This window comes from Achroia grisella, unplaced genomic scaffold, assembly GCF_030625045.1.
Source record: "Achroia grisella isolate CSIRO2021 unplaced genomic scaffold, CSIRO_AGI_Agris_v1 utg1179, whole genome shotgun sequence".
Lineage (NCBI taxonomy): Eukaryota > Metazoa > Arthropoda > Insecta > Lepidoptera > Pyralidae > Achroia > Achroia grisella.
The window spans coordinates 2,100,645-2,121,370 of record NW_026712591.1 but is presented as its reverse complement, the minus strand read 5'-3'; the positions used below and the strand labels follow the sequence as shown (position 1 = coordinate 2,121,370).

Below are 20,726 nucleotides of genomic sequence, written 5' to 3'. Positions count from 1 at the left end.
GTAATAAATGTACACACCAACAGATGGCGCTAATTACACGCAAATATACTGAGGAATTAATATTGGAAGCAGCTCAGTATACTGACTAATGTAGCTCGAGTATCATGAGCTAAGAATATAAGTTCAGTAATTTGATTATACCGGAAATCTAATAACATCTCTTTTAACTGTAAAAATTTAATAAAATCACACATACTATGATTATTATAAAAATGTTCTTATAGTGACATAAAACATTATATTTATATAACGACTCCCACTTAACCATCATACAATACTTTCAAAATAGAATATAAACAAATACCCAGATGTGAAGTGGAAATAAAATGCCAATTTAAGATTTATAGACATTTTTAAAATTAATCGAGGAATATAAGTTCATCTATATATGTAAGTGCACTTGTACTCTGTACTTATGAAAACAAGCTGTGGAAAGTAAAGTTGTGACAATTGACAAAAATTGCAGACATTACTAGACTTCGGTATACTCTTAAAAATAGGTAAGAATATGTATTTGATGTAAGGTACTATATAGGTATAGAACTAATGAGCGGAAGCAGCAGGAGATGGCGATGCAGCATGTCGCAGCCGCGCGCGCACCTCCTGCAGCGTCGGATTAGTTCCAGGTTCTATTTCATCTGTGCTCTGTTCGCCTTGTTCTAGCCGACGTGCCCTCTCCGCTATAGCCCGTTCCAGTTCTGGAGAATTAAAATGATTTATGTTAAACTAACATAATCTTTTATAAATTATGAATGTACAATTTAATTCTGAAATCCATGATTGTTTTAAGATATTTTTATATACACGTATTCTATTATTTAATAGGAAAGTTTATATGTAAAAATACATACGTTCGTAAATACATTTTTTCATAAAATAGCTATGCTCGCGGTTAACCCGCGTGAAATTTATAGCCTAGGTATGTGTTATTGTGATGTACCTATAAGCCATTTTATTGTAAAGTTTCATTAAAATCTATTCAATAGTAATTGCCTGATAGAGTAACTAATAAAGTAAACTAAATAAAAACCAACTTCCACGCTTATAATATTAACAAGATACAGTATCTTGTAAATCTTACGTAAAGTAACTTACGAAATTAATTGCTGACATTATACGTCATAATCCTACTTGATATTATTATCATTATTATGTTGTAGAGATGATTAGTGGAGGCACGAATTATTAAGGTACATCATATCATTATAATTCAGTAAAAACACCTACTACGATATGAATATATTTTACGATTTGGTCATATTTACAAGACCGGGTGGAATTTTTTTTTTTTTTTTCTCAGGACAATTCACACAGCGCCATCTAGTTTCAAGCTAATCAGAGCTTGTATTTTGAACTAGTCAACTGATACAAATGTTTGTGCCGTGCGAGGAATCGAACCCGCGACCATCGGTCGTAATCGATACAGTCAGCATCAAACTTGCTCAACTTTTTTTTTGGAAATTCTGTTTTACACACTGTTTTTTTTTGTAAACACTTTATACCTGCTATTATATTATATTTTTATAGTATATCAAAATATACTATAAAAATATAGACACAGATAAATTACGTAACACGTAATATCAGAAGATATTACGTGAAGTAACTTTTTGAATACATACTAATTTCGTAATTATAAAAAGTAAAACCACTACTTTGAAAAAAGATCTACAATAAATAAAAACAAGTGTATTCATTGTATCTGGTTTCTATGTAGGTACTTAAATCTTATTTTATTGTAAATTATCACACCTTATCAAGCACTTATACTAACATTTTTTAAACGATTTAGGTTTATAATCATACATAAGATATGATTATAGTTACAGACATACTACGTATGTTAGTAACGGTACTGATTAAAAATATTTTTAAAGTCACAATTTTTAGGTCTGTGTTTATTTCAGGGATGGAAATATAACATAGTCTATACCATTTTAATATATGTACATTGTATACTTAACCATAGACCTGACTATGAATATTCAAGATTGGGTTCGAATCGAAATCTTTATAATGAATTTCTACAAATTAATTTTATATAATATGAATAAAATCAATTAGTAATTGTAATTAATAACATCTCGAATTATGATTTCCTGTGATGCTGAGTGTACTTAATCGCCAGAATTGCAAACAGGTCATTCACCTGACAGTGAACCCGAACCAAACAAAATTATTTTATACAATCCTGACTATTAAGAAAGGAAAACAAAGGAGCTGTCTCATAGAGATAACACCATGGACGTGTTATAATACAATATATCTAGTTACAACTAACATTTCAGCAAATAAATAGAAAAAAAATCTATAAACTGTAGGTACACCTTTATTATAATAAACCTGAGTCCAGTAAGTACTTTTTATTGAAACAAGTAATACTCGATACTGAAGTTTTTATATCAACGTAAACAGAGGTTTATAGAAAGTCATACCTACATAGAGTACTTTAGTCTCAAGTATAATCATAATCTTCCAGAATGGCAATACATGTTGTTTCGGACTACTCTAATGCTGTTGGCCGCAGTTGTCCTTTACAGCTTCAACAGACGATAGGCGAGTGCAGATGGCAGTCCAAAACCTCGGAAGAACTTATGGAGCGGAAGGCTAACTCCCGCCTGACGGATACGACTTTAGTCTGAGGACACCGCTAGGGGGTTCGAACCTCGTCTCAGGCTGCTATAATTTTTATCCGTTTGGCAACATATGAGTGCTGAGTTCCAATATATAGGCGACGATTACAACTTCTATCAGGTTTCCGTCAGCTTGTTTGACATTCCAATTAAAATAGTTACGAGTAGTTATATGTATTCCTAAATTACAGGTACACACTCTAAAGGAGCATTTGATATAAAATTCAGATGCAATGATTTTGAACATTATTTTCAGTAGTTGTGTAAATAATACAACACATAGACATCAAGTATTATCTTATCTAACGGTATAACGTTCAGATTTACTTACCTAATCATATTACTTACAATATAAGTTATTTCACGTATACAACAAGTAAAATAACTTTAACAAGCGCTCATAAAGAGCCATCTAGTCCTAAAAGTAGCAAAGCCTGTGCTACGGATGCCATATAATTTCACAGCAACAGACACAACTTAAATAAGTTTACACGGGCTATACTATCAAATATTTCAATCTATTTAAATTCATGAATCGTGAAAGGATCGGATTCACGGCCAATAAAGTAAAACAAAGTAACAAATCAGTAAAGTACGACAAAAACATTAGTAGTCCATTGAAAACTAAAAACATCACGAAAATTCTTATCGATATATCAATACATTGATTAATTTTAATGGATGTCGATAACCAATATAGAATGAAAGTGAAATTGCATAAATCATTTCCCGTCTACAGGAATGGTTAACTGCGAGAGAAATTGCGAGAAACATAGTAACACAATATTCATTGGAATACGTAACTTGTTAAGTTGTTAAATTATACTAAATTACTATCAGTCCCAGTTTTGCACGGTTGTATGTATATATATTTTACATATATATCGTCCTCTTGAATAACTTTATCTATTGCTAAAAACTGCATTATAATCCTTTGCGTAGTTAAATAAATAAAAGAAAAAAAGCGGAAGCAACTTTATTTATACTATGTAAAGTTTATGTTTTATGCATCCATAAAATGGAAGTAAACACAACAAATAATATAATATAAAAATACTCGTACACGTAGATATAAACTGGTGTGTGGTCGAGTTCATATAAACAGGAATAAAGATATTTAAAATATATAATACAGATTAAATAAAACATATGCGAACGTGTAAGAAGGTAAAACGTTATGTCAGGAAATAAACAAATGAGATTTACTTTATCTGACTACACTAAAAATATGCTTTTTCCCTGTTTATAAACATTGTTCTAAACCTGCAAGCTCACATCTATACTATACGAGTAAATTAAAAAATAATGTCAGATTCTTTATAATACCATTAAACAACCTGAGCAGTTAGCAACAATTCAAGGAAGACATACAAGATACCCTATTCTTTTGAAAACACCTACAAGTTATAGTCTCTATATTTTGTTTACTGAGTAAAATTTGCAAAAAGTAAAGACTTAGACAAAGTATTTAACGTAAATAAATAAATTACGTAAAGATTCAGTTATCATATCATTTATTAAATTATTTTATTATTGTATTACTATCTAATATACACTATCATAATTCAATTGGTTTATGATTTGACCATTCTAGAATTATCGTTTGTTTATAACATTTGAATAATCAATTCTAATCACATTAATAAATTGATTTAATAAGAATCTCAATTCACCTGCAACTGACGATGTTATTCAATATTTAGTTCAAAAGAGTATGGACAATCATAGATTAGTAAAAACCACCAATGTCAGTGAGACATGTAATACATGATTGAACAGCTAGTAAGGGGCGATTCGGAGGATCGAAACGTGACCTCACAAAATCTAAGAAGGAATCATCCCAGGTGTGGGACACCTGAGATAGATTAATTAATTTTTTACGCCCACTATGTGACTCCTCCAGCCAGTTGTCATACATTGTCAACCGCTTCCTCCTCCTCCACATAACCACATAGTATACCATATACTCTACTTTATCTCTGCCTGAAGTCAGTCATTATGTAGACAATCTTATTTTTGTCTTTTGTTTGCATCTTATGCCCCCTGTTGATATTATAATTCTAATCAGAAGAAACAATCAGTACGTTCGACTGATAATATAATTTGTGATAAGAATGATCAATCAAAAATATGCACCAATATAACTTGCTTATTTGTTGAACAAATATTAATAAAAAAATAATAAACCAATAAGAAAATAATTAAGAATTGTTCTAAGACAACCAGTTTCTAAACACTATCAAAAACTTATGCACTTTCTACTAACATCCTGTTTTTTACTGTAGGTATAATGTTTTTTTTTCATAGAATCTACCATCAAATTTTAAACATAGCCTATATAGAAATATTAACAAATACTTAATATGTATTTAAATTAGTATATTATTTGTTAAATTGAAATTTACCTACACGTATCGCCAACTAGCATATTTAGAAATAAATACGAAGTCATGTCCAATACCCGTGCTTTGTCGTTTATTTGAAATATTGTAGATTTTCAGATCATACATACATTTTACTAGGCAATAGTGTGTACTCGTTTGAATAACAAACAACTTGTCACATTGAAATAGATACCTAACCAATATAGTGCAGCGGAAGGTCATAAAATTGATTAGTCTATTCAATAAAGGATGCAATGCAATCACTGCACAGAAGACGATCACATAACGGTAGGTCACATTGCGTATGTCAATTCTGTGTCACTTCGTAATTTGTCATATATTACAGCAATGATATAAAAACCTAGCTATATAACCTAGCAAAAAGAAAAATATTCTATTTCCTGGTTCTTCTATTTGTCTAGATTATTAATATTTGTTTCATGTAATTGAAATGACAAACAAGCTGACGGACCACTTGGTGGTAAACGATAATGGTTGCCTATATGCGGACATCACGTTATCATGTGATACTCATTTTCGGACTACTATAATGATGTTGGCTCCAGCTGACCTTTACAGATTCACTGGACGATACTACCACACATGCGTTGCTATTCCACAGGGTTTAGATCATGTCTAGCCTGTGATTTATAAATAAATTCTAATACTAGAAGGCTATACAAAAAATAAAAGCGGCAGGAACTAAATGTTCCCTGAACATTAATCACGAGACTTGTTCAGGTAGCATTAAGTTTATTGTCTAATAAAATTAAAATGTACATATATTTTAATCAGAATAACGTTAGTATTTATAGCGTAGGCCGATCGATCAATAGGGCTTGTAATGTGTATCAGGAAATCGGTTTATTACGAAATTGCACATTTATTGCACAAACCTTCGAGCGTCGCTTCTCGCCAATAATAATTTGACTTGTAATGTAATCTTACAAAATTTCACATTAATAAATTACATTATAATTACATCAAAATTAAATGCTTTACAAAATATACTACTCAACCAATTTTAACATTTAGTAGGTGCCTACTTATTTCAAAATAAGTAGTAAAAAATGTGGGTATTATATTTACCTGGCGTTTCCCTGTGTTCCTTAACTTGATTCATAATCTGCTTTTCTTTGTGTTTTGAAAGCGCCTTCTGTAGTTCACTCTTTTGATTAAGGACATTCTTTCCTCTGAAAAAGATAAGAATTTACGATTACAAACAAACTGTAGTATAGTCTAAAGGACTTTCATACCAAATTTCATAACTTTACAATGATCTTCTGCATCTAGCGTAAACTATTTTATCACAGCAGCTAAGACGCAAACTTTTTCATCATATTTATTACATCTATTGCCCTAAATGTAGCATGTACATTTATTATTGAAACTCCTACCTAAGTTACATACACACGTTTAGGTGAAGGTCGAAGAGATATTCAGATATATAATACGGATCTATTTTAGAACAATAAAAAGAACTGTATAATGTAATTCGAACAAGACGACTGTATAGTTACGTACTCATTCGAGTCTTAGCATTTCCTTAACAGTATTCCCACGCGCAATCGGTACCTGCATATGGTGTCCTATTTGGTGGCTATGACGTCAGAACACATTGCATTGTTTTATTGATAGAGTTGCACAGCTGTCTCTACTGAACTACCCATTAATGTAACTGTTTCTTTATACACTTTATTTAATCCAGTGTCACAAAAGTAGCTAAACTACATTGACTAAATAAGTAATTTCTCTTATGTCATCAATGCAGCAAAACTTTTACTTACTGATGCTAATATTCTGAAATTTATTACAGAACCTGCATGTATTTTTAATTTTTTCTATGTTTTCAAGACCATGGACAGATATCCATCGTCTCAGATGTTAGGCATACATATCTATTACTTTATATTTTTACTCCTGATGTACATAAAAAAGATTTGTACGTGAAAAGGTAGTGAACGCTGGTGGACAATCATGACGAAACTTATTGCACCGGAATAATTTCTCGACACGAGAACCGACAAATATAGAAGAGGTATATATATATATAAATTTAAAACATTCCAACTCATTAACGATGTCGACCTCATGGCAAATTATGTGTATACTACGAGTACCTACTTGGTGGGTTTCAGCACAACATAGTCTATCTACTGTAGTTTAGTCCGTAACATTTCCATGTTTCTGTGAGTCAAAAATAGGTTTGCAATTGGAATTCAGTGGAGCATTTAGAATCAGTTTAGTTGGGATCGTGGAGTGCGGAATCAAGTTGGCGCGTCCATTACCGACCATCAGCGAGATTTAATCCTGGCTAATTACGGCGGCTTCACGGCACATCGCGTGCAATCCTCACTGATGAAATGTAACTTTATTTACATATCGATTGAGGCCACCGGCTTGGCCTATCTCAAGCTAAATCGAGTTCGCAATCTCCGATCTCTTCGAAGCGAACACACAGTAAAGGCTTTGGCAGTGACATATTTTTATTTCATTTTATAAAACTATATATTCGTTTTTGTTTAAATTTATAATATTTCAAATAGCTATTATATACATTAATAGTAAGTACTACTAAATACATATAGGTATAATAAAGTGGTTAGGTGGTTACAATTTAATGCCTCTGACTACAGTATGCATTATAAACCTAAATAAATATATTATAGTACCAACATGAACACGAATTTGTGATTATAAATAACTACCTAAAATGTTGTAAGTACATATGTATACAATACATTTCGCTCGTTTCTGGATAAAATCTGTCCTTATTTCACTCCTTGATGGAAATTCCAAAATCAGAAACAGGTTCTTAAACCATGAGGTCATGCATTAAAGCGCGATTTATGTTTTACTTTACTTACTGGTTTTGTTATAAATTTTTACAATTTTATGAAAGTGTTATTTTATTATCTTTCAACTTTTTATTAAATATCCTATCTATACTTGTGTAAGTTCATCTACGTATTGACTAAAAAGACTGTACTAAAGGAAAATCTCTTTATGCCACGCCAATTTTAATTTTATAATTAGGCTCAGTCCAAACAAAGATATACATAATTTAACAAACAAAGAAGCATTTACTACAATAGCAATTTATCATATAAACCACTACTGTGAGGTCACAGCATTTGTATTGTAATGTGGATATTATTAAATATACGACATGCGCGACTGCGTAGATACAGGTATGTAGGTAGACAGAGGCATTCCCGTTAGAGCGCTGGGAATTGCTTCCTTCCGTCGCTCGCAGCCACGGAAATAACAGGAACGAGATGGCCGACAATCGTATTGACGGTGAAATGAACTGATTCAACAGGTCACTTCTGCTATTCACTCACCATTGCTCGTTCTTTATTTATTTACATTTCTTTATATTCATTCATGCTGGTATCTCGCGTTGCAATGAATAAAGACTAGGGCATGAGTTACACTGTTTTTATATTTTTTATGTGTAAGTGTACTTAAACATCATTAACAGCAAATAAATATAAATGTACAATAGTCTTACTATGTATTTTATATTTGGGTCAGTTGAAAAATATAACCATGGAATTGCTTGCATGAGTAACTATATAGTGCATAACACCACATTGCATATTATTGATATAATGCCATCATTCGTAAGGGAAATGTTTTGGCCATTACAATTCTAAAAAAAACTAAGACTTACTATAATATTATTAAAAACTTTATAATAAAGTTTAAAAAAAAACTATATTTCTAATTAATTGCAAATAAATATCTATGACTTTTTAAACATAATATACATATTTTTTTAAGATTTGAATATTTTAAATTAGTGTCAAATATAAGTTGATTGAGTATTTACAGTTGTTATTGATATTTATATGTTTTATGAATGTTATACGTCGTACAGAAACACATGTAAATAAACTGCATTGCGTAGAGAGCGATCACACGCGGCAGATGTGTAATAATTGTTCACAAGGCAGGATGCACTGCACCTGTGCATCGAGAATCCAAAGTTAGTTCTAGCAAAAACTTTACTTGTTGCTTGCTACAACACGCTGTACCCACATTTTGAGCACGTTTGAATGGGGTTAATAACGTTAAACGAAGCAGGCATGTTTCATAGGAAGATTCCCGACAAAGAATGCTGACAAAAAACCGACAAAGAAATAGCGCCGGTACCCCACTCATTTAGATCTCAGATCATTAAAGGACCCGACTATAGGAATTGTTGAGATGTTCTCAAACAATACTTAACAATAAAAATAGACATACATGCGTTAATAAAAAAATTGATTACATCGGATATATTAGAAAACCAAAACATTGCTTTTTATTTGGTAACTAATATTTTAGTAGGTAGATTAATGATGATATGAATTATCCCATCAAAAACATAAATGTGAAATAATAGCCGAGTTTAATATTATGATATATGGCTTGATTGTTGACTTCTACGACAAAAGAGATGAGATCTAAATGGGTGCCAAGTTCAATGGTCTGTCCTGAAATGTATTTATAACAATATAAAATATCATTTCTTCTTATAACTTAGGATAATATACTGTAGCCTAAGGTCTAACTTGGCCAGTTCTCATATACCAATTATTACTTTCGATTGCTAGTTACTATTAATATTAAAATAGGAACCGACAAGTAACATGTTTAGAACTTGCGAAGGCTACAGTATATTTCGTATATGAAAACTAGCCAAGTTAGACCTTAGGCTACAGTATATTATCCTAAGTTATAAGAAGAAATTATATTTTATATTGTTATAAATACATTTCAGGACAGACCATTGAACTTGGCACCCATTTAGATCTCATCTCTTTTGTCGTAGAAGTCAACAATCAAGCCATATATCATAATATTAAACTCGGCTATTATTTCACATTTATGTTTTTGATGGGATATCATTACTTTTTGTACATAAATTATACGAGGTACTTATTTATAACTAAATTAATACCAATTTATTTTTGATAAATTACTGTATTTTCGTATATTTACGGGGTATAATTGTCTTTTTTTGTGTTATTTTCTATATTTTCTTGTAACTTTTAAATGTTCAAGTGCAATGCCAATTCAGTATCAGGAATTTTTGGGCAAATCGGGGCGGTATAACGTCCACAGATGGTTGTACTCTACAATAGAGCTCTCGTGACTTGGATCTAAATTGTTAGGACGTACTCCATCTAAGGTTTTAACTCTGGAGAGTCCAACGTAAACCTGCCCTTTATTAAATATAGAGGAGGCTATGCTGAGAAGAGGACTGCCAAAACTAAGGCCTTGTGATTTGTGGATAGTAATAGCATATGTTAAGTAAATACGGAATTGTTCTCTATCAACATATACATTATTTAATATCTGAAACTTCGTATTGACACGTTATAGTTCGTAAAGACGATTATGTAACAAATTGACTGTTATCTATTGAATTCTCAAGAAAACAATTTGTTACCAATGAGTTCTCATTCTCGAATTAACTATACATTCCTACTTATAACTATACTAAAATTGTTATTAATTTTTGGTTTAAACTATTGTCTATACCATACGTATTTACTAAAATAATGTAATAATAATATAATCACAAATATATAAGTATAATTTAAGAAAGCTATAAATTTCGTAGCATAAATCGCAACCTTATAGGTTAGATATCCAGAAACAAAACATTGAGTTTTATCGCACCGCTCCCACACGGCGCCGCCGCGGCGCCCTATACCGAAATGCCTATTATTTAATAATTATTTATAAAAATAATGATTTTACACTATCGATGTGCGCTAAATATTGAACCAATAATTAATACCAAATCTCAGTTAATAACATAATAAATACGAAATTCGACTATACTCCTAGTTATAAGTACGAGTATATTTTAGACAGAATCTAAATTATAGCAACTAGTGTTTACCGCTCAATGCAATATTTGAAGTTTGCTAGTTATCGACACTGATGTGAAGGGGTCAACGTAAATTGGTAATGATCGACGTTTTCATACAATATTACTTTCGGTCCAGTACAAGATGAGATTTTTCGCCAGGGATCAATGTCAATTGGTGGCTATCGACGTTTTCATAGAATTTTAGTATTCGTCCAGTATAAGTTGAAATAGAATCAATTAAAGTGAAAAATTGTAGTAAAATGATAACAATTTACCAGTTTCAGATTTTTTCCTTTATATTCACCTAATTACCTATCTGCATACCAAATTTGAACTTCCTAGGTCATCTGGAAGTGGGTTATAATTTTGATCTATAGTTGATCAGTGATAAAAATGACGATTTTTGGACATTAATATCTAAATAACCGTTTGAGATATGTTTATGAAATTTGGAACACATATTTATCTCGCAAGTCTCAATATATGAACCAAATTTGACAGGTTTGTGTGAAAGAGTTTTTGAGTTATGAGGGGGTCAAAAGTGGCTCCAAATGGTTCGTGTAAATATACACACGGTGCTGCAAGCCAGTTTACTTGAAACTCGGCTTGACACGCTGCCGCGTGTCTAGATGTACGTATAATTCGTATGTAATTATAAGTAATAACAAAAGATTGGGATTATAGCTGTTATATATAACACTCCTAATTCACGATCGATGAAGAATATTCATTTGTCTATGGATTATACAAGTGTTTTAATGGCTGTTTTAATTTATTAGATAACGATTATGTATGACTTATAAAATTCTAAATAAACTTAAATTTTATATCCACAACCTCTTGCAGAGGTTAGGTAAAGAGCACAAAAAGTACTTTTAAGAAGTACCTGCTCTTACTAACAATAGATGAATGTGGTGACACGCCTTTGTAGATAGCGACAGGCTCTTGAATTCCTTTCAAAGCTTAATAAGGTTGGGCCGCTTACAATCTTTCGTACAATATTGCATCCTTTTTATATTTAATTATTTCATTTCATCAAATTGTGTCTGGTATTTATTTAAACAGTACGTGTGTTAGTGATTATGAAATTGTTAAACATACATTAATAATAACGTAATTACGACATCATTTGAAATTAGTCATTCTAATAATAGCTGGCGCTTGAACTTTAGCCAGCACTTGAAACTGTCATAAATACATTAGGTAAAGGATTATCTATATTCAAATAAAATTATCTAATATCATGTTCTAATCGTTTAGATTATTACAAAAACTAACAAAGAACTAGCACAATGACAATATATTTTTGTATGCCTTTGTTTAAATATTGTTTATGGTTTTATTTAAGTATTGTATTAATGCCCATTATAATATATAATAAACCATATTAATATTAATAATACAATCTGTACCTATTAGGTGTATGTTTACAACATAAAAGTTAGATTCATTTACAAAATATTTTCCTTCTATAAATTTGATGTCTGAAACATCATACATACAAAACATAGGAAAATAAAACCTTATGTTACTCATCTAATATGAATCTAATATTCAAACTTTAAAAAAATAAATGAATTATGCACAATATTCTTGTTTTGGTAAAAATATTTTTAATGTATTTTCATAGAACGGCGTATGTACATGACAAACTATGGTTTTCGTACATATGTCGGTACATATATATTACATGAAATTTTTTTTTCACTTACATCCTTTGATTGAAGAGCAATTCCCTATGCAGATCCATGCGCTGCGGACTTTCTAGATACGGGTTGGGCAACCGACGCGGAGCGATAAGACCATCGCTTCCCGCGCCAGTCTCCCCTTCCTGGACCATATCCACGGCACCCAGCGTTGAATCCGATACCAGCGTGGGGAGGCCCACGCCGCTTGTGCCGCTCAACGCGCCCACTGATAACGCTGAAACAATACAAAAGTTGCACTTGATAAGATACCTACAGTTTATCATTGAAAATGTAAACATAACAAACGGTAGATTATTATGGACTTGAGAATTTGAGGTACGACGAGGTGATAGCAAGCCAAGCACCTCTAATAGATAACCATACCATAACCATACCATATTAAGAATTTTGAACATTAAAATTAATATCAAGAATAATGTTTAATATAGTTACGTTCAATTCATCTACTTATTAGTTATAATTAATCATTGTACCGGTATTCCTCCAACTGTTCCTAGAAATATGACTGAACATTTACTAAACAAACGTAAACATTATGAATGAATGGTTGATCTATTTATAATAAAATCATCGATGTAGTTTTATTTTTATCTACTTAGAATGTGAATCGAAGGATTAGGCAATTTAGTTTTTGAATATGATTGGGTTCAAAAGAATTCAAATGAGTAATTTGTTATGACATCATCACACATGTCGCGGTACTAAATGCATCGTCTTATAAGTAAAAAAAATATTAAACTACCAACATACATATTTTGAAATAAACCTCAAAATTAATGTGTTCATATGTTGAAAACATCAAATTGCTACTGGATATTGAAACAAAATTCTATATTGAAAATATGCATATATTTGTGAAATTATTTCGTGATATGTATTTCAATTTCGGACACATTCACGCTTTGCATAATGTCCTACCTGCACTACAATGTTGCAATATAGTGAGTTTCTTCCTAATGTTGCAAATTTTGCTTTGCAACGAATATTATTACATATTTGTAAATAGACACAATTCTCGTAATTTAATAAGGACTAAAGGTATTTTGAAATATTAATAACGACATATAAAATTTTTACTATGATTTCAGATATAAAACAATAATATAGATAATATAATGAATCAAATAATATTTGAAGGGGTTTGATACATATAAAATTTTAATATCTTATTAGTTTCCAAAAATATAATCTACATTGTGTAAGTACAAAATGGGTATTGTTTGACGGTGACCTCATTTGTTTTGTAATTTTGCTGGGATTGCGAAGTCCCTTGATCTCCGCTTAATTGCATCATGGCCTCATTCTGTAGCGTCACTTCGCTGTCAACTATCATAATAGTTTGCTCTTTATTTTAAATGGGTAATAATATTTACCTACTCATGAAAACCCCTCATATCATGTACATACTTTTTTATATTAAATATCCTGGTTATTATATATATTTGATATTAATTAATTACATGATAGCATGTTTTTTATTATTAAAGACGTTTTTATTGTATTAGATCACCATAAAAATAGTAGAAATAGTGACAACGGAATTGGCCTATATTAAATATCAGTAGAGCAGAGCGCTGAACATTCCAACTTTATCTCAAACCGTAACCTCATTTCAACAATATCTACTAAACGGAAACTCAGTTATGAACTTTTAAAATGCATTTCACCTGCTAATGAGTTACGTTTAAAAGTTGAAATTGGTGTAGTAAGTCCTACTTCAAATGAAGTAACAGGCCGTTCCTATGCAACAGAATTAATTATTAATTAAAAAACCTAGTGTTTGCAGTACTAGGTAATTATAGTAAAATGCGTATAGAAAAAGAATAATTGTGATATCCACAATTATTCTTTTTCTATACTATTTATTTTCTATACAAAAGAAGCTGCAACGATCACATAATGACGATAGATGACAGATACTTGAAAGATAAACTGTTATCATTATCATTTCACCGTAACTACTAGGTAAATAAAAATTTGAAGTTCTATTGTATATATATAAGTGTACTACATAAACAAAATGACATATATTTGAATCGGAACTTGTGTAGATAAATTTAGTTCAACAATCGGGGACAAAGTTTATCATAGATCCGAGCATCTCGTATGATATAACTGGCACTTACATAACGACAATATCATGCTGTACTTTTATATGTAGTCTATAATAAACATTCGCTTTTCTGTAATGATATTGACTGAATGGTCAGCAGGCTTAAAGGTCAGATATGTTATGTTTATTTTATATTTATAAATTACTGTTACGCTAATTATATGTATCAGGTACGACCTTTAGAAATATATTAAACTATAATAAAAACTTACTAAATACAATGTACCAATAGAGATTATTATTACAATATTTATCACTGACACACTATCATCTTAAACCTATATGTAAATATATTAATATTTACATATAGGTTTAGTATGAATATACTAGCGAATTTTTCGGCTTTTATATATATAATACATATATATATATATATTATACATATTCATCATGAATCGCTATATCTGTTGCATTTATAAAAATCCATTTGGAAATTTAAAGGATAGAAGCATAGAGACAGCGGCTGTGACTTTATTTTAATAGTATACAAAGATGTTCGAATACTGGCAACCCGTTTCTAAAGGACTTCCTAACAGGTCTTGTAGGCTACAAGTTATCTAATTGTGAAAATTTTATCATTGTCAAAAGTATACATGAGTATTAGCTCTACTAATATTGTTTCAAGCATCATGTACCCTATTACTTGAAGCTTAAGATCTTAAACGTAAACGTTCGTTTACCATCTCCAGTTAGTAGGTTTATATCAGTTTGATTTATTTCAACCTGACTTTGTTTATATCTATATTCATTTTTTACTATTAAACATCGGCGTGTTAAACTCTTGATTTCAATTGAAATAATTTTATCAATTTAAGCTTCTACAATTGCCTCACTACCGTTCACTCTTCTTTGTTTGCATCTTTTGGACGTGACATTGCATTATGATAGCAAAAGTATTATTTAATAATAAGCAAGTAAATATATGTTAAATACAGCAGTACGTTTCGGAGCTTACGTAACAGACAACCTAATGTGTATGCGTAACATACTTTAACAGAATTTCGCATGAACCTAGTGAAAACAGATAGCAACAAATTTTTACGTACGACATTGTACAATGTACACATACATCTAATATCGTATTTATATTATTAGTATAGATGTGAAATTGTTTAATTTATTTATGATATTGGCAACAAATAACAAAACAATATGAAAAAAATAAAAATTTGCTAAATGTAATGTCCACATACTTTTGACATAAAGTAAGAAATAGTAATATAGAATGTACACGTACTGACGTTCATAATATCGCACGCATAATGCTGAACTACATTGATTTCAAAGTTACATATTATGGAATATCTACTTTAAAATTAAAAATAGTAAACTTAATTTTAGTTATTATGCAATTATTGAAATGCAATTTAATATTATGTATGTGTCCGATAATTATAAAAGTACCAATACACGAGCCAGTGATTGTAGTTATGAAAAAGTTGGTCTGTTCTACAACTCGGGTGAAGTCGGAACGGGTTACTGGTATATATCGAATAGCAGATATTATTTATAAAGTGATGGACGCTTAGTAATTAAGCCAACGATATAGGTACCGACAGCAGTAAAATTATTTTCACCGCGATGAAACACTGTTTGCATGGAACATAAACAAACAGGCTTTTATTGGTGTGGTTACCAGTTATTTGTAGAGATAGAAGCAATTACTATTATAAGTAAGTATGGTTGGTGTATTTAAGGCGCGGCGGTCGATAAAATTCTGGTTTGTACACAGTCTGAAGGAGTGCCCTTGGAAAGGATATCTATTATACAAACTCGAGGCGTTATTGAACCAGCCTTCTATGAAGGTCGGGGAGTCGCGTGCGTTCAGGATAAATTCTTTTTCAAGGCCTTTTATTAAAAGAAAGGTAGATAAGATAAAATAGATATATAAAATCATGTGGATATGAAATCAGTCACAGAGCAAGTTCTTGAAAATAATTCACATTATTTTAGGGTATTATACACTATACATTTTGGTATTTATCTAATTTGATTTTGGTCCCATTACAGTATTCTTTAGTGTTTTTAGTCAAACATGGTGTAACTAATACATTTAGTATTAAGTTATATGCAACGCAAATGTAGATACAGATTGGTTTATAACGAATATTCCAAGCATGTATATCGCACACTTATTATAATACTGGCTTAACTCAAAAATTACAAATTTTAGAAAGTCCACTTTATAATAAAGGTATTAAAAGTCTAATTACAAAAAAAAATATAATTTCTGAATTACACCAGTATTATACTAGAAATACGATATGTGTCACTGAATCGACAGTGAAGCACTTTTAAACATTACCTACCTTTTTTAAAACACAGATATAAAGATAAAATAATCTACTATGACAAAAACCGATGAGTTGCTTCCAAGTCACTATACACTAACAATTCTTTATCTTTCTCACTGTTAGTCTAAAACCCTATCAGTCCACATAGTGTCTATCCCAAAAACCTTAGCGGTAAATACCTGGATAATTTGCTATGATATTACAACACAAAAACCAAATCATCCCAAAAAATCCACATTACCATGATATGCTTCTAGTGCCAGTTAATATAATGCTTTTGTATACATATAATATAAATATATATAAGCCACTTCTCTGACGTAATGGAACTCAAACTTCATTGCTTATTCCAGCCACACACAATGACATCAGCAGCTTCATAAGTCTTGGGCAAATATTTGAATGCTGACTGCTAGTAAATATAAACGAATCCACTTCATTAGCCGATTAGCCAGCCTATTTGGCGTACAATAAAACTGTATCTACATGTATAGATGCACATTAACCATACTTAGAACTAAGATTAATGAAAATATTTTTGGCCCTGTTTAGTGATAAAGATAAAACACCTAATTTAATGATAACCGACAACATTCCTATGAACGTAGTCGACACAATGATTAGAATAATTTGATAGTTTGGAAATAATGATATGCTTGACTATTCTATGATTGCGATATATCGACAATATAGATATTAAACAATACACATGATAAATTACAACTTTCTTATAAAATCTATAACGTGGAGTGAAAAAGACATAACAGTCAAATAGTTAAAATAGGTTTATTGGAAGTCTATATAACGTAAATTCATAAACGCTACATCAATCACGGATATAGATAAAATCTTCAGTTATATCCAATTGTACCATCAGTTCACCCCTGACCTATGGCTATATTTAGCTTTCCACCTAGAAGTTATAAGACTCCCAAGGTCAGTTAGCATTCATTTGCTGAAACAATTGACGTCATGCCGCGCCTGAAGGCTAGTTAGTTCCTATGGGTAGATTAAACTAATCTCTTCATAAAAGAACTAAACAGACTCGCATAAATTAAAGTGCCTACCATGATTATAAAAAATTTAAGGTGGGTAAAACAGTAAATATTTTACAATTTTATCTTTAATGGTTTATTACATAACATATATATATTAATAGTACATAGGAGACAAGGAACAGAGCCAATTTGAAATGTGTGTAAATAAATCATACATAGAAATTTGAATGTTCCTATGTTAATAAAGTATTTAATTAAATATTGGATAACATTTGAAATGTATGTATTCTTACGCGCCTAATAAAAATGTAAATTAGAGTTAAAGTAACTATTAAAATTATTTTCTAAGGTGCTCCAGTTACTTTTCTTTTAGATCCAGTATGCTTTTGAATTCTTCGTGAATAAAATTTTCTCTTAGTTTTCCTACAAGAGAGTCCTACTTCGTAATCCTTATTCAGAGTGCGTTTAGTTTTCACTTTGCATTCGTTTTTTTATTGTTACGGCGGCGTACGTGACATGCAAACTATAAAATTTTTGTAGCCGTTTTATTTTTTTATATAATCGTTATTAATGTAAACGACATTTATAATATAATAAATCATACCATATAAAGTTGGAAGGGGAGTCATTATTTAAAATGAATAATTAATAAGATAAAAATAATATTTTATTATATATAATAGTAATTTACCACTTTGTATTTAATAAAAAAAATATATTAATCATAATAATATCATAATAATACTTGATATGATAGAACTTTTATAGAACGTGGTTGGGTTCTATAAACAAATAAATACAATTTTGTTACTAACAAATCAAAATATGTATGTACATTCCAAATACAACCCGCGTTCTCTACAATTTGTACCATTATATATTATTATAAAACAGGCGTGATTATGACTCAAAAAATCAATGGGTTTATGTTCCACAAAGATAATGGATATAGAATAAATTATTACTTTAGATATATGATTCCCTCGACACGTGCGATAGTGGGGTCGGTTGTTTATAGCGCATAAATTATAAATGGATGGGGAGCTTTTAAAGTAACGTCTCTACACTGTGAACAGTTACCGAAACAGACGTAAATTTTATGTTAAGAAACTTTGAAATTAGATCAAAGCTTTTATTCAGGCTTTGGTTGGTGAAATATCGATTTTCACCCTATAACGTGCTTGTTTGAAGTCCAGGGTCAAGTATCCAATAAAACATTTAAGTATCATATATTTTTAGATTGTCAATACTATTATAGAATAGTTTTAACGACGAGAGCGTAATAAGTAAATACTCATATAAACAGTGAGTTTGATTCTGGTTGGGTAAATTTGTCAATATTACCTAATATATTAATTTAGAATAGTCTTACCGTCGAGAACCTAATAAGTAAATACACATATAAACAATGACTTTGACTCTTCTTATGTAAGTGGTGGTACTGCCTGAATCTACGTTGATTCAATGGTCTCCCCAGTTGATGAGTGACTGAATCAATAAGCCACTTCCTCATGCGGGCGTACATGAATCGCTTATTACACTTGATGACAGTTATGACTCCAATACATTTTTTCCCGTGTACTTCGTTGAAAGGTTAACTAATTCGACCAAAGATGCATACAGAGATGTGCTGCATTCAAATGTTTAATGAGTCTATTAAAACTAATAAAGCGTCATTGTTTCAATAATAGAGCAAATGAAAATATGATTTTTGTTCTTTAATAACTAGCTACTGTGTTATATTACACAATCGCAGACAAAGTTACGCCTATGTATTTTTATCGAATGTCCTTTCTACAGGCGCAATTACGGCATATCGTTACAGATTATCGTTTCGTTTGAAATTTACTGGGGTGTAACTGGAAAGGGTTGTGAGCGATTAGGGGACAACCCCGTATTTGATTTCAAGACCACTGCTAACAGATAATAGTGACGGACAACGATATGTCCAACAAAACTACATATACGAATATTATACATAGACATGATCAATGTAGAACAAAATAAATATTGTACGCTATTGTAATTATGATAAACTGTAAAAGTTTATAAATGGAAGGATGAATATAAATAAATATTAATAATGTTAGTTATACAAAACCGAAAATTGGAGCAGTAGATAAAAATGAGAATTATAAGTAAATTCCTTGATCTAAATTTATCTATATCCTGACATCGACAAAAACGCAGCTCTTATATTATGAACAAATGAAATTCATCTTGAGTTTAGATCATGTAAGCGATTGAGACCAAGACGATCATATCAAGCGTAATTAAATTTATTAACAGTTTTTATTATCACCGACTGGACTAATTGGACTAAATAATTACATTATTTATGAAATCAGTATTTCATAAATGTATCATCATTGTCATTATGTATGCTGAATTCATATACATACATATGTTTATTAAATACATATGTTTTAGATATATATATATATTATCTAAAACATATGTATTTATACATATATAAATACATATCCTATCCCTACTAAATTACATACCTCCCATATATTCTAAAAACCATAGATACCAATATAGCAAAAACTATTACTATTACATTCATCATTTTTGCCTATCAGTTGATAGTTATTTGTCTATATATAACAAACTGTTATTATTATTATTCACAGCAATATCAAAACTCCCACAATGTTGACAAGACTAACTGGTTGTCAATATTGATAGATTGATTGTCATAATGGAGACACTATTAGTAGTAG

At 30.6% G+C, this 20,726-nt stretch overlaps 1 protein-coding gene across 1 annotated transcript in view; it reads right to left on the bottom strand.

Annotated features, from left to right (window-relative positions):
- Positions 1-203: 203 nt before the first annotated feature.
- LOC131852362 (protein FAM107B) overlaps positions 204-20,726 on the bottom strand; it is a 37,288-nt gene continuing 16,765 nt past the window's right edge. The window contains exons 2-4 of the mRNA XM_059203037.1: positions 12,599-12,809; positions 6,107-6,210; positions 204-698 (exon numbers count right to left, since the gene is read on the bottom strand). Coding sequence (XP_059059020.1) covers positions 544-698; positions 6,107-6,210; positions 12,599-12,726 — 387 coding nt within the window. The 5' untranslated portion in view covers positions 12,727-12,809 and the 3' untranslated portion in view covers positions 204-543. The remainder of the gene's footprint in view (positions 699-6,106; positions 6,211-12,598; positions 12,810-20,726) is intronic.